General features: G+C 45.9%; 1 protein-coding gene across 4 annotated transcripts in view; it reads right to left on the reverse strand.

Annotated features, from left to right (window-relative positions):
• The window catches only part of TIMELESS (timeless circadian regulator), a 154,843-nt gene that overhangs the window by 68,086 nt on the left and 71,700 nt on the right, over positions 1-15,057 (reverse strand). For all 4 annotated transcript variants that reach the window (XM_033937325.1, XM_033937322.1, XM_033937321.1 and 1 more), the window contains exon 18: positions 12,189-12,309. In XM_033937325.1, the coding sequence (XP_033793216.1) occupies positions 12,189-12,309 (121 nt within the window). The remainder of the gene's footprint in view (positions 1-12,188; positions 12,310-15,057) is intronic.

The raw sequence follows: 15,057 nt of genomic DNA on the forward strand, positions 1-15,057 counted from the left end.
AGTAAGCAAGCCCGATGTCCCAGTACCACAGAAGGGTAGCGACTGTGGATGAAAAGGTCCACAGCAACAGACGGCATTTGGACCAGTGTACTCAAGGGAGGTACAAGGGATGGGGTATACGCCTTACTTCAAAGAAAAGGTGCTAGGTCAAAAACCCATGCCCATCAGAAAAGTACGCCAAAGACAACGTCCCAATGAATAAATGGACCATTCTAGTCTCCCAGGAGTGACTGCAGTGAAACGCAGACCATGAGGGAGAAACCATACAATGAGAATGTCAGGGAAGAGATTCGGCTGCTTAATACAGCGAAGAGATACTTCCAGTAGAAGGGTCAAAGAGGAGGAAGAGTATGAGAAAATGAGTGTCCTCATACAAGCCTCAGAGAATGGAAAAACTAGGAGCCCCCACAGCAGGCCTCGAAAGAGGAGTCCGGGACCTCGAAAAAAAGCTTGAGGAGGATGGAACAAGGCTCACAAGGACCTCCAGCATGAGACCCTACCCGGACCGGGAACAGACCACGAAGAGCCTCGAAGCACGAGGAAAAAAAGAGGATCTGAATCTTGCCACAAACAGAGGTGCCTCGAAGGAGAGGAGCACCTCGAGGTAGAAACAGAGAGAGGTTTCTTAACGGCCTCGAAACTGGACAGCAAAAGCACTAGGCTTGGAGCGACCATGCGAAGACGCAGTTGAGGACGAGGCACCAAACCCTAGAGATCAATCAGGGGGCGCCTCGAAGACAAGTTCCCACCGGTTTGCAGGAACTTGGGTTGAGGTTGAGACCCTGACTGGGACTAGAAGGGTCCCTCAAGAGCCTTGAAGGACGAGGAAGAGAGGGATCCGAATCCCGCCTCGAACAGAGGTGCCGCGATAGAGAGGAGTACCGCGAGGCAGAAGCAGATCGAAGCGCACTGACGGCCTCAAGCCAGACAGCCCGAGTACAAGGCCAGGATTGACTAGGCGGCAACTCAGTCAAGAACGAGGCACAAGGCCACAGAGACCAAGCAGGGGGTGCCTTGAAAACAAGCGCAGTCTCGCATGAAGCTGGGTTGAGGCCCAGACCTTGCCTAGGCTGGAAGATTCCCACAAGAGCCTCGAAGGACAAGGAAAGAGGAATCCGAATCCCGCCTTAAACAGAGGCGTCCCAAAGGGGAGGAGTACCTCGAGGCAGAAGCAGATCGAGGCTAACAGACGGCCTCAAAACCCAATATCTAGAGTAAGAGGCTCGGAAAAACCAGGCGAGGACACAGTTGAGGCACGAGGCCTCAAGTCGAGGTCTTGGCGCGAAGCCTCAGTCGAGGTCTTGGCGCGAAGCCTCAGTCGAGGTCTTGGCGCGAAGCCTCAGTCGAGGTCTTGGCGCGAAGCCTCAGTCGAGGTCTTGGCACGAAGCCTCAGTCGAGGTCCCGAAAGGTGGCACCATACCAATGAAACTGGTAATGAAGGTGCAGCAGTGCACCCCATAGAGGGTAACCTCGAGGATGAGTATTCCCTATTAAAGGAGGCATGCTTCGAAGGTCTCGTAGAGGCTGGTACGATTGCACTCGATGCCTGGAATGCCTGAGACTCAGCTGGAGGTGTTACCGAGGTAGCGTACCTGGGAAGGAAAGAAGAGACTTACCCGAGGATGGAACTTCACAAGACACAGCAGACGGGACCAGAGGTAGGCAGTAGAAGATAAGGCCGCTACTGGGGATCGAGGCCAAGTCGGCTCGAGTCCAATGAAGGAAAAAGGTCCGGCCACTCTACTCACATGTGGTGAACCCAGTGAGAGGCCAGGGGAGAAAGAAAAACACAGCCGCAGCCAAACGAGGACTAGTGGCAGGGCCGAAGCCCAAGTAAGGCCCGCCAGAAGAAAACCAGCGGGAACACAACAAATCGTTTTTTTGTTTGTTTGTTTGTTTTTTAAATAAAAGATGTGTCGCACAGCGACTTAAAGAAAAATAAAACAAAGAAAGCCGCGGTGCGAGAAGGCAAGTAGGAAAACGGCAGAGCTGTAAAATGACGCCCCACCCCCCACAGCGTCGAACTAACTCTTTTGCTTCAGGGCAGCTCCATTGCTATCGGGAGCTGCCCCAACTAAGACACATCATCCCGCGGCAGGGGAGAAAGACCGGGTCGGCGTGGGAGACCAGCTCCACCTCCCCCCCCCGCAGCCTCGAACTAACTCTTTTGCTTCAGGGCAGCTCCATTACTATCGGGAGCTGCCCCAACCAAGACACAGCGTACCGCGGCAGGGGAGAGAGACCGGGTCGGCGTGGGAGACCAGCTCCATCTCCGGACGCCCCCCGCAATCTCTGTACCAAACTTATCACTGGAAACGACGGGAAACCAACATTACAATTACCACAGGAAGGAATCATAACAATCGGCAAACATGAATCTCCTATTGATCCTATTGATCTATTTAATAAGCAATAACATTAAGGACGTTATCTCACTCCATCCAAAACTTCACTCTGTTCATTACCCTGACACATCCATTAGGCTTCTAATTAACCAATAGGAAGAAAGAGTAAATAATATTAAAGTAATCACAAGCAACGGTGGACAACATCGTACCCTCAAAAAAAGGACAAGGGAAGTAAAACCTGTCAAAATCACCACACTCACCAGACCCATCACAACCATTTCTGTTCCCTGCGCTAACCTCAACAATAGATCGGTAAGGAACAAAGCTTACTTAATCAAAGATTGGATCATTAGTAAGCAATTAGCCTGCCTCTTTCTAACGGAAACATGGCTATTGTCTGTAGACGATCCAATACTAAATGACCTTATACCAGATAACTATAAAATTCACATGTTAAATCACGAAGACAGAAGAGGAGGTCCTTGTGACCCTGGGCAAGTCACTTAATCCTCCATAGCCCCAGGTACGTTAGATAGATTGTGAGCCCACCAGGACAGATAGGGAAAATGCTTGAGTACCTGATTGTAAAAACCGCTTAGATAACCTTGATAGGCGGTATATAAAATCCTAATAAAACCTAAAACCTGATTGGCAGTCACCTTAAGGAAGAACTCGAACTTGACTTAGTAGATTCCAAGATAACCAACCAGTTAGAAATACTAGCCTGCAAAATTAGTAACAAGGATCTAGAAGAATCCCTCTCTTGCATTCTATTTTATGTCCCGCCAAAAAGCTGGTCAAAAGCCAGAAAGGACTTCTACGAATTCATTCTACATAATTCAATTACTCCGTCTTACAATATTATAGCAGGAGACTTAAACCTACATTTAGAGAACGAGGACAATCCAGATGCGAAAGATTTTAAAAACTTTCTATCCTCACTCAATTACAATCTCCATTTACCCACACAAACACATGAAAAAGGCCATCAGTTAGATTTGGTAGCTATGTCCACAAAGTAGATCCTAGATCCTTCTATTTCTTTATCTGTCGGTATCTGGTGCCACGATATCTGGTCCGACCATTTCACCTACTACTTTAACTTAATCTGGAATCACCCAAAAGCAAAAACTCACCCAAAAATAAAAAAAAGAACATCTCACAAGGGGCCATATCAATCCAGAGGAATATTGGGCACATTTTAAATTACGTGAGGAAATAGAAGGGGATGATTTTTGGGAACATTGGACGAAAACAAGCACATCCATTCTAGATAAAATTGCCCCTAAACGAAACAGTAAAAACTGCTCAAATAAATATAATAAATGGTTTGACTCTGAACTATTAAAAATGAAACAATTAGTAAGACGACTAGAAAGGATCTGGAATAAAACGGGAGAACTATCGGACCGGAACAATTGGAGATCCAACATAAAGAACTACAAACAATTGATAAAAGAAAAATGAAAAGCATACTACTCATCCAAAATTAATACATCCAATACGAGTTCGAAAGGAATCAACACTAAAGAACTGTTCAACTTGGTTACAAATTTATTTGACACCACACGTCACAATCAATCCATGCACGATACGAAACTACCATCAGCAAACGATCTAGCACAGCATTTTGATTCAAAAATTATAAACCTAAGGAACAACTGTCTGACAAACAACATACATGCACATCAAACGGCCAACATACACGGAAATGAAATACTAGTGGATATGACTTGGAACTCCTTTCAGGATCTAGAATGGAATAATTTCATCAAACTCTATAACAAGTATACTAAATCATACTGCATTCTAGATCCCTGTCCCCCTGACATTATGAAAGAAGCTCCATTAGACTTTAAACTAACACTGTGGAGCTATCTGACCAATAATTTCAAAAATGGAAAATTCTTAACTAATAATGGTCACATTATAATCACCCTAATTCCAATAAATTGTAAACAATCCATGACATCAGTAACCAACTATAGACCGGTAGCATCCATTCCATTCTTCGTAAAAATAATGGAAGGGCTAGTACATACCCAGTTAATGGAGTACCTCGACCAGTTCTCTCTACTACATGAAACCCAATCTGGCTTCAGACCTCTGTTTAGCACTGAGACGGTAATTGCGGCGAAACTAGATTACTTATGCTCCTTATTCAGCAAGGGCCATAACGCCCTAATCATGCAATTTGACATGAGCTCGGCCTATGACTTGGTGGATCATGAGAAATTGCTACAATGCTTAGACGCAATCGGCATCAGAGGAGAGGTATTTGACTGGTTCCGAGGATTCCTTATGTCCTGCACCTATCAAGTATGTTTCAATCACAACCTCTCTAAAACCTGGAGAAACCCATCTGGCGTTCCACAGGGGTCTCCATTATCCCCATTGCTCTTCAACGTTTACATGTCATCATTAGGCGTGCAGCTGGCCCAGCGGGGTATAAAATTATTCAGTTACGCAGATGACTTTACAATCATTATCCCGTTCACTACTTCTCCCTCTGAAACTACCCCATGGCAACAGAAGCACTAACCTGATGGAACAATAGACCACAGAATTCAGACTGAAGCTTAATTCAGAAAAAACTAAATTCTTCATAGCCTCGCCACACCCACCTGTCACTACAACACCACTATGCATCAACAATCTCAGCTACCCTATTCAGCCTGGTTCACGGAAGTTTCGCCCCCCACATTTCGCCCCCAGCAATTCGCCCCTCACATTTCGCCCCCGCACATTTCGCCCCCCGGATGTTTCGCCCCCACACATTTCGCCCCCGCACATTTCGCCCCCCGGATGTTTCGCCCCCACACATTTCGCCCCCGCACATTTCGCCCCTGAGTGTCAGACTATTCCTCTCGCAGGCGATTTCTTTGCCGACACGACGGCAGGCTACAAATTCAAAGTGCACAGCTGGCTGTTCTCACTGCCTCTAATGTCGGCCCTGCAGCTCCGGACTTCCCCACACCTGCTCTCTCCCCCCCCCCCCGATCACTATTATTTTAAATGTTATGGCAGCCACTGTATCCATCGGAGGAGACTTCTAACCTCGGCCATGAAGTTGCTGTTGCAGGAAGAGTTCCGGGGCAGGCCAGGTCCCGCGTTGGGGGGGGGGGGAGGGAGGAAGAAAGAAGATGGGGGAAGCAAGACTCGCTGTCTCCTGCTGCCTCTCTAGCGGCAGAGTGGCACACAAGGCTGCCTGCCTGGTTGGCTGACGCGGCTGTCTCCCCTTCTCTAGCAGCAGAGCGGCGCAGAAGGCTACCTGCCTGGTCCCGTGCCACTTCCCGCGAGAACAGAAGAGGCGCGGGACCAGGCAGGCAGCCTTGTGCACTGCTCTGCCGCTATAGAGATAGCTGCATCCAGCAAGGGAAGATGCCAGAATTAAAATAAGGGGATGGAGAGTGGTTTGGGTATTCGCTCCATAATCCGCAGCTGCTGCCGTAGCCACTTGCTTTCTTGTCAGGGCTGCGCCGCCATGCTGGGATCCTCAGTGGCTTCCAGTTTCGATGGCTGCTGCTCGCATCTGGCCTGCGGGGAAGCTTCTGATCGTGTGGGAAGCAAGACTCGCTGTCTCCTGCTGCCTCTCTAGCGGCAGAGTGGCACACAAGGCTGCCTGCCTGGTTGGCTGACGCGGCTGTCTCCCCTTCTCTAGCAGCAGAGCGGCGCAGAAGGCTACCTGCCTGGTCCCGTGCCACTTCCCGCGAGAACAGAAGAGGCGCGGGACCAGGCAGGCAGCCTTGTGCACTGCTCTGCCGCTATAGAGATAGCTGCATCCAGCAAGGGAAGATGCCAGAATTAAAATAAGGGGATGGAGGGTGGTTTGGGTATTCGCTCCATAATCCGCAGCTGCTGCCGTAGCCACTTGCTTTCTTGTCAGGGCTGCGCCGCCATGCTGGGATCCTCAGTGGCTTCCAGTTTCGATGGCTGCTGCTCGCATCTGGCCTGCGGGGAAGCTTCTGATCGTGTGGGAAGCAAGACTCGCTGTCTCCTGCTGCCTCTCTAGCGGCAGAGTGGCACACAAGGCTGCCTGCCTGGTTGGCTGACGCGGCTGTCTCCCCTTCTCTAGCAGCAGAGCGGCGCAGAAGGCTACCTGCCTGGTCCCGTGCCACTTCCCGCGAGAACAGAAGAGGCGCGGGACCAGGCAGGCAGCCTTGTGCACTGCTCTGCCGCTATAGAGATAGCTGCATCCAGCAAGGGAAGATGCCAGAATTAAAATAAGGGGATGGAGGGTGGTTTGGGTATTCGCTCCATAAAGAGTGAGAGAGAGAGAACGGAGGAACGCTCAGGGGCGAAATGTGCAGTACACATAATCAGGGGTGAAATGTGCGGGGGCGAAATGTGCGGGGGCGAAATGTGCGGGGGCGAAACATCCGGGGGGCGAAATGTGTGGGGGCGAAATGTGTGGGGGCGAAATGTGTCTGGGGGCGAAATGTGGGGGGCGAAATGTGAGGGGCGAATTGCTGGGGGCGAAATGTGGGGGGCGAACCTTCCGGATCCCATTCAGCCTACAATGAAGGTTCTAGGGGTAATACTGGACCAAGGCCTAACCATGAAAGACCAAGTGGACTCCCTAGTCAGAAAGGGTTTTTTTACTCTCTGAAAACTTAGGTCCATTAAAGCATACTTCGAAGCTTCATCATTCAGAATTCTGGTACAAGCCCTAATATTAAGCCATCTCGATTATTGTAACATTGCCCATCTGGCAATCTCCCAGAAGAACATGCAGAGACTACAACTGGTACAAAATGCGGCAGTCAGGTTGATCTTTGGGTTGAAGAAGTCCGATCACATAACCCCTTCCTACCAACCCCTGCACTGGCTGCCAATGGAGGCACGTGCGAAGTTCAAGCTGGGATGTTTCTGCTTCAAGGTACTATCCGGTCTAGCCCCTAAATATATAACTGACCTCTTCTCCTTCTCAACCAACAGACATAAGAGAAGTACACACCTGAAGTTTGTCTCCCCATCGGCTAGAGCAGTGTTCTACCTAGCGCGTTTCAGCCGGGCGCTCCGCCCAGCTAATTTAGATGAGCGCCCGGCTGTCATTTCGGCATTGTATCTCTGCCCGGACTGATGCACCGACATCAAAATTCATCAGCTATTTTTTTTGCACGTGGATGTGGCTGGCAACCGCTACGAGTAGCATCTGACTACAGGTGGAGGTTGCCAAAGGCATGCGCTAGTTGATCAGGTGACCCTTAGTGCTCCTCTCTCGCGACACGCCCCACCACTTTTCTTGTCCGGTGACCCGCCCTCCTTTAATGCTAGTTCCTGTTTCCGGCAAGGCAGGATACCTCAGCAGGAGAGAAATTGTGGCATGGCTGAAGGGCTGCCGGAGAAGGAAAGTTGCTGGATGGTTCCGTAACTAAAAACAGTATCCACTGCTGCCGTTGCAAGGTCAGGGACAAAAAACATAATCCACCGCCGCAAGGTCCGGTCCTGTGCACAGTTATCCTGAGCGTTTTTGTCCTTCCAAACGAAGGAATTTTTTGTGCGGCTTTATCATAGCGCTTTTGTCCTGCGCTCAATTGACGTGCCACCTTGTGGGATTGGTCTAGAATAGCTAGAGGAGAGAAGAGTTGGCAGGGTTCACGGGGAGGGGAATCCGGTCCCCGAATGAGCATGACTTGGTATCTTTCATAAAATATCTTGTATTGTTAATATTAATCTGAATGTTCTCATTTGAAACAGAGAATATGAAGACCTATTTATTCAGTTTAATTATTGATACCATGCCATAAACTCCAGTTGATTTTCAGTTATCCTATGATTTTGGATTTTCTGTCCTTGTGGCATACCTTCTTATGTTCTTGAATATTTCTATCTTTTGCTTTTTTTTTTTTTTTTTTTTGGGGGGGGGGGATTGAATGGTTCACAGCATTATAGTTTTGTTTTTTCTTAGTCTCATCTTCTGTTACTAGCTAAGGAAGGTGCCTAGCCTATATGAATTGAAAGAGTGACCTTAGTCCAATTCTGGGGCTTGTAACAAGGACACAGTGAGACATAATGTTACATTGTCAAAGAGAGTGAGAGAGACATGGAACAAAGGTGGGAGGACTCAAAATGTTAGAAGAAGGAAGATAGAGAGGGAGAAACCTGAAACAAAGGGGAGGCAGAAGAGAGGGGGGCAGATGTTGAACTTAGGGGTGTATAGAGGGAAGAGAGGGGAAGATACTGCAGAGAGGTGGAGGGAGAAAAGAAGGAGAGGTGGACCAGGGAGGGAGAAAAGAAGGAGAGAGAGAGGCAGAGAAGGACCTGGAAGAAAGGAGAACAAATGCTAGACATAGGGGTGGGGTTGTAAGCAGAAGAAAGATAGAGGCTTGGACCAAAGGAGCAGACTGGATGGGCCATTTAGTCTTTATCTGCCATCATGTTTCTATGACATGAGGCAGATGCTGGACTATGGGAGGTGCAAACAGAAGAGACGGGGGATGGGGAGGCCCTGAGAAAGAACAGAGAGATACAAGATCATAACAGAGGAGGGAGAGAAAGGGAGACATGTTGCCAGTTGGGGTGGAAGAGAGAGAGGAAGAAAAGTTGGACTCATATGGAGGGAGAGAGAGAAGTTGGTTGGGGGAGGGAATGAGGACTGGAGGAGAGGAAGCATTCAGGAGACAGAGAGAAAGACAAGCTGGACTGGTGGAAAGGAGGGAGAAATGTTGGATGTGGCAGTAGAGGGAGTGGGAGAGATGCACTCTGGATCTCTTTCTCCACTCCCTTTGCAGCAGGGGAGGGAATGAGAGGGAGACATGTTGTCAATGGGGGCGGAGGAGAAAGTTGGGCTCATGGAGGGACAGAGAAATGTTGGTTGGGGAATGGAATGAGGTTTGGAGGAGCATACAGGAGGAAGAAAGAAATATTGGATGCACAGTCTGAAGGAATTGCAACCAGAGACTCATGAAATCACCAGACAACAAAGGTAAGAAAAATGATTTTATTTTCAACTTAGGGATCAAAATGTGTTAGTTTTGAGAATTTATATCTGCTATCTATATTTTGAACTATATTTGTCTATTTTTCTATAGTTGTTATTGAGGTGACTGCATATTTTAAAGTCATCTGCCTTGACGTCTTTGAAAAATAAAACACATATAAATGATAATTATATTCTCTGCATAAAGTATGCTTTGTGTTTTTTATGTTTTTTTAAATTTTGTGGTTACCATTGTGAATTAATATGATTATATTGCGTGTACATGAAAAATGAATGGAAGAAATTGCATTACAATTAGTACTATTATAATGGGGTGGGGTCAGGGGCAGAGCTTGGGCTGGGGTACTCAGTTGGTATTTGTTAGATTTAGAGGGTACTTGGCTTGAAGAAGTGGAGAAACACTGGTCTAGGTGACTATGGAGTTCACTCAATAAGGGCCCCTTTTACAAAGCCACAGTAGCGATTCTCCCATGGCAAATGCACCTAAGTCCATTCAATTCCTATGGGCTTCAGTGTATTTGCTGTGGCAGAATTGCTATGTCTTAAAAACAAGATTGCTGGGAATGCAAAGCATTAACTGATTCAACATGAATTTGAAGTTGGTTCAATACCACACTCTCAAGTACGGTAGTTTTGAAAGAAATGGAAGGTTTGATACTGGCCAGTAGTTAATCGGATCTGCATTACTTTTTTTCAAGGGTGGCTTAAATGCTACTGGAACACTGCCTAAGTGTCAAACCTTAAAAAAGAAAGTCATATTGAGCATTGGAAAATACAGTAATTAATAACAATTAACTAATAAAAATAGTGCACATTTAATTTTCCCCCACCACCAAATTTCCCCACCCCGCCCGGCTACTTTTTCGTGCCACCCGGCTGGAAAAAATTTCTGGGGAGAACACTGTAGAAGATGTAAATTTAAGAGACACCATCAACATCTTCTATCGTATCAAGCAGCCTTATGGGGCAAAGACCTGGAAAAACTAATTATATACACAAATAACTATGGTGAATTTAGGAAACACCTAAAAACATACTTGTTTTTGAAGTACCTAGGTAATGAATCTGTACAATTTCTCCCATAAATCTGATCCCTTAAACTGTTAGCCATTAATCTCTAACTATGCATGTTCCACTCAATTTGTAGCATCTTTCTAATCATTGTAAACCGCATAGAGCTTCACGGTCCTGCGGTATATAAACTGTTATTATCATTATTATTATTCTTGGCTCTGCGGAAAAACAAGAACTGAACAGAGGCCACGCTAAGGAGACACACGCCCTGACTCGGGCGGGAAGGCACACGCGCATGCGCAGTACACTAGCAAGCTTGAAGATCTTCAAGCAAGTTTGCTTGAGAGAATGTCCGATCGGGGCTCCGTGGATGATGTCACCCACATGTAGAGAATATGCTGCCTGCTTGTCCTGGGATAAATTCATGTTTCTCTATAGCTGGACCACTTATGTGGAATGCATTGTCTGGTACCTTATGGTTTTGTAGAAATCTATTGCAATTTAGAAAGTTGCTCAAGACCCATTTGTTTGTTTATGCTTTTCTAAGCTAATATTCTGTTTCTTGAGTTAATATTTGACTTTCTGAATAACATCTTTTTTTGCAGGTTATTGGATTTGTGCTGCTTGACTGAAGTGATGTAGTGGATGAGTGGTTGAGATGTAATTTATGGGTTGAGATAGTATAATATGATTAAGTGTAGTTTCTTAATAAATATCTGTTTAAAGGACTTTTCGAACTGATCTGCTTTCTTTTTTTTACCACACTGGATCTTGTGAATCAGCTGTCCTTTTGATTTTTTGGAACAAAACTGTTATGAGTAAAAGCTGTGACACATTCAAAATATCATCATGTACCAACAGCACCAATTTATGTTCCCGATTGCCCACCTTAATTCATTTTACATCCAGATTCCCCCTACAATTTTCCACATATATCTTCCACTGATAAAGCAAATTGTGAGATAGAGGATACCCTTGCCTGGTTTCTCATTCAAATCCAAATCTCTACCCCTCCCCCAAGCATCCTCCATTTGCTTTTATCCTAGCTTCTTGGTTTTCATATAATCTCCTATCCCATTTAGAAAATTTTCTTCAATTCTCATTCGATCTATAACCTCTACAAAAAATACCATTCACTGTCGAGTGCTTTTTCTGTGTCTACTGCTACCATCACCACCTTTTCCTCATTCCTTTGGGCTACCTATATCTGTTGTATGGTATGCTTTACATTATCCATTGCTTGTCTGTTGGGAGTAAACCTGGATTTTTCAGTATGTATCAAATCAGGTATTTCCCTAGCCAATCTCAATGCCAAGATCTTAGCAGAGATTCCATTAAGCAGGGAGGTGAGCCTATAGAGCTGCAGAAAGACGCATTTTTCCAAGCTTTGGGCTCCATTATCAAGAGTCTTAACATAATCCCAGACCACAATATGTTCCTTTTAAATCCTCTTTTTTTCCTATGTTGAATAGATCAGGTACCCTACATTAAAAAAGGAAGTAAAAATTCAGTACCCAGACTTTGCATCCCTGAGATGCATGCAGGTTTCCCAAGAAGCAAATTGTAAAGTGCTGTTGGAATACTGTTTGCTTTTATAAAAAAATAAGAAAACTCAATGAATGTAACTAATTTATATTGCCACAATTTAAAAACTAATTTGTGATAAATGTGATGGAGGACCTTTATAAAGAGAAAAATCAAAAATACAAGATGCCTCTCTCGTTCAAAGTACTGGAGGCACACTAACTTACTAAATCAAAATTTTGAAAAAGATACAAAGCCTGAAAATCCAGAATTTTTTTTTTTTTTAAATGTGGAAATGAATTATTTGGGGGGGGGCCTTTTGCACATCCCTAGAAAATACTACTTAGAATATCCTTTACCGTTTCAGGTAGTCAAGAAAGTTAAACTCTTTTTCAGACACATGGACAGCTTGGAGCTCTTCTTCCATCTCCTCCTCTTCTTCCATCTCCTCAGGGTCCTCTGCCCTGGGTGCTCTCTGCCCTGAGATTGGAAAGATGAGACATTAAAACACTAATACTGCAGATCCATCTGACTAAGACAGAAAAAGGGCTTAAAGAGAAACCAAAGACAGACATGAATAATTAATACTTTCCTCATACAGATTTTTTCTGTATTCTTCTATAGAATGTCACAACATATTTTGTTACATATATCACATCACACCCACCATGAACTGGGTTCTTCATTGTAAGCACCATGAACCAGTGGCAGTTCCATCAGTTCATAGTCATTCACGCGCGAGACTTCAGTGCGCCGACATTACAGCGCCGACAATTCGGCGCAAGATACCAGTGCGCTGCCTAAAAAGTGACTTTTTAAAGAGCTCAGAAGTGGGGTGTGAGTGGGGAACCCTTCCAGTTTACTTCATACTCTTCGAGCTGCCGGAAGTTACATCAAAGCAAGGACTCCGGTGGCAGAGGGGAAGCCCGAACGGATCTCTGGTGCAGATCGGGGCAGCACGTCTCTCTCCTTCCTGCAAGCAAGGCTTTCTCCTCTCCTCCCTGGCCAGGCAAAAGCGGCAGTAGCGAATTCAATTCACTATCCTGCTGCTGCTACTCTGGGCGTCTTCTCTCCATTCGGCCGCCCAAGCGGAAACAGGAAGTTTTCACTGAGGGCAGAGAAGACGCAAGGAGTGGTGGCAGGAGTGGATCACTACTGCCACCGGCAGACCTCTTCCGGACTCTCTTTGGGAAAGGTGCGGGGGTGTGGTGGTGGTGGGGGCTTAGGAGTGCCATAAAAAAAGGTAGATGGAGGAAGAGGTAAGATGGGGAGTTGGTGGACTGGAGGAGAGATGTGGAGAAGATAGATGGGAGAAATGAACTTGGTGGAGTGGGGAGATGGACTTGGGGGAGATCATGGAGAGGGGAGATGGGGGAAGGATAGAAGAAATAAGGATCTAAAAACAGGAAAGGGAGATAGATGGTGGACAATGGGATTTAGGGAGGGAAGGAACAAAAAGGGAGAGAAGTTGGACACAAGGGATGGTGTGGAGAGGGGATAGAGATACTGGATAGGATGGTAGTTGGGAAGAGAAAGGGAGAGATGCTGGACCCTGGGGTGGAGGGAAAGGAGAGAGAGATGAAGGATGAAAGGGTAATTCAGAAAAGGTGGATCTATGGATGGAGACGAGAAAAAGGAAAGATACCAGACCTCCGGGGGAGGGAAGGGAAACGGAAGGGGAGGACAGAGACAAAAGATAGATGGTCAGCACGGAGAAAGAAGGAGACCCTGGCAAGCAAGTTATCAGAAGACAACTGGAGCCTGGGACCGATAAGATCTGAATAATGATCAGACAACAAAAGGTAGAAAAAATAATTTTATTTTCTATTTTATGGTGTAAGACCACGAATATGAGCTAGGATTTAAGAGAGAGGAAAAGTGTTTTTTGTTTGTTTATTTTGTTTACACCACAGCGCCAGGAGAGGGCAAAGTGGGTGAAGAGGCTATAAAAGGGGTGAAGAGGCTATAAAATAAACCCACCAGGATATTTAAAAAAAAACAAACCAAAACATCCACTTGGGCAGAAAAATCGAATCGAAAAATCGATTTAATAGGCTGAATCAAATCGAATTTTTTTTTCCTGAATCGGGCAGCACTAATCCTAGCCATTCATTCAATATTTTTACAAATTTATTCTTTTCTAGCAAGTGGTCATGCTGTAAGAAAGACTAGCAAGTGATCATTCTGTAAGAAAACAAGTCAATAGAGCTGGGTGAGGTCACAGTGAGCTCCTGAGATTTGCGATAAGAGAAGAATGAAGCACTGAAAGCAGCGACAGGAGCACAATAAAATTTAGGAAATATAATTAGTTACTATCAAAAGCAGAAAGACAAAGGGCTAGATTCACAAAGCAAACCGATCATGTACTGATCTGTTTGCCAACCCTTAGTAACCTCGGCCCGATTCACTTACCTCTCTTCCAACCATCCTCCGATCCGCGCATGCAAATGAGGGTAACAGCATGCAAAGTAGGCAAGGATGCGATTCACTAAAGAAAAAACCCTGCAACACCGACTTGGCTGGCCAATCAAAAAAAAGCGACTGCTGAGGACCAGTCGCTGAAGCCCTTTCCGGCTGCCCTGCCTTCTGCCGCCCTGCTCTGTGCCCTGTCAGCCCCTATCCTGCAGCCCCAAACGCACCTGCCTGCCTGCCCCCAAACGCGCCTGCCTGCCTGACTCCCTTCCCCGCTCTGCAAGCCCATGGTTTTAACCCACGGGCTTAAGCAGGTTAAAACCATGGGCTCCATTAAAATGATCGCCTTAAAAAAAAAAAAAAAAAAAATTTTTTAAATCTATGCCAGCCCTGAGGTCCAGCACATGCGCAGACCATCTACAGATGGTCTGTGCATGCACGGGATTGCTATCGAGCAATCCGGGAAGGCAAATGGGGGCGTTCCTCCGATCGCCACCATCTGCATATTGGGGCTTCATGAATTCATCGGACCTGCCCAGATCAAGCCCGATCGGGCAGGTTTGTGAATCTAGCCCAAATTCAACAGCGCATAAGGGAGTTAAAAGCACAGAGATGACAGATTGATAACATTTGCAAAACACCTGCAGAGTACAGCAAGTTATGAGAAGTTGCTTTCATAGAAATGCAAGAAACCAACATAAAAGCTAAAGATTAAGCATTGTGTAAACAAGACACGTCATAGATAGGTTAGAGAAAATGATAAAAAAGACAACAAAGCAATACAGAATTGAGATAGTCAGCTCTGAGATTTAGAGA

This window comes from Geotrypetes seraphini, chromosome 3 (assembly GCF_902459505.1).
Source record: "Geotrypetes seraphini chromosome 3, aGeoSer1.1, whole genome shotgun sequence".
NCBI classification, from domain to species: domain Eukaryota; kingdom Metazoa; phylum Chordata; class Amphibia; order Gymnophiona; family Dermophiidae; genus Geotrypetes; species Geotrypetes seraphini.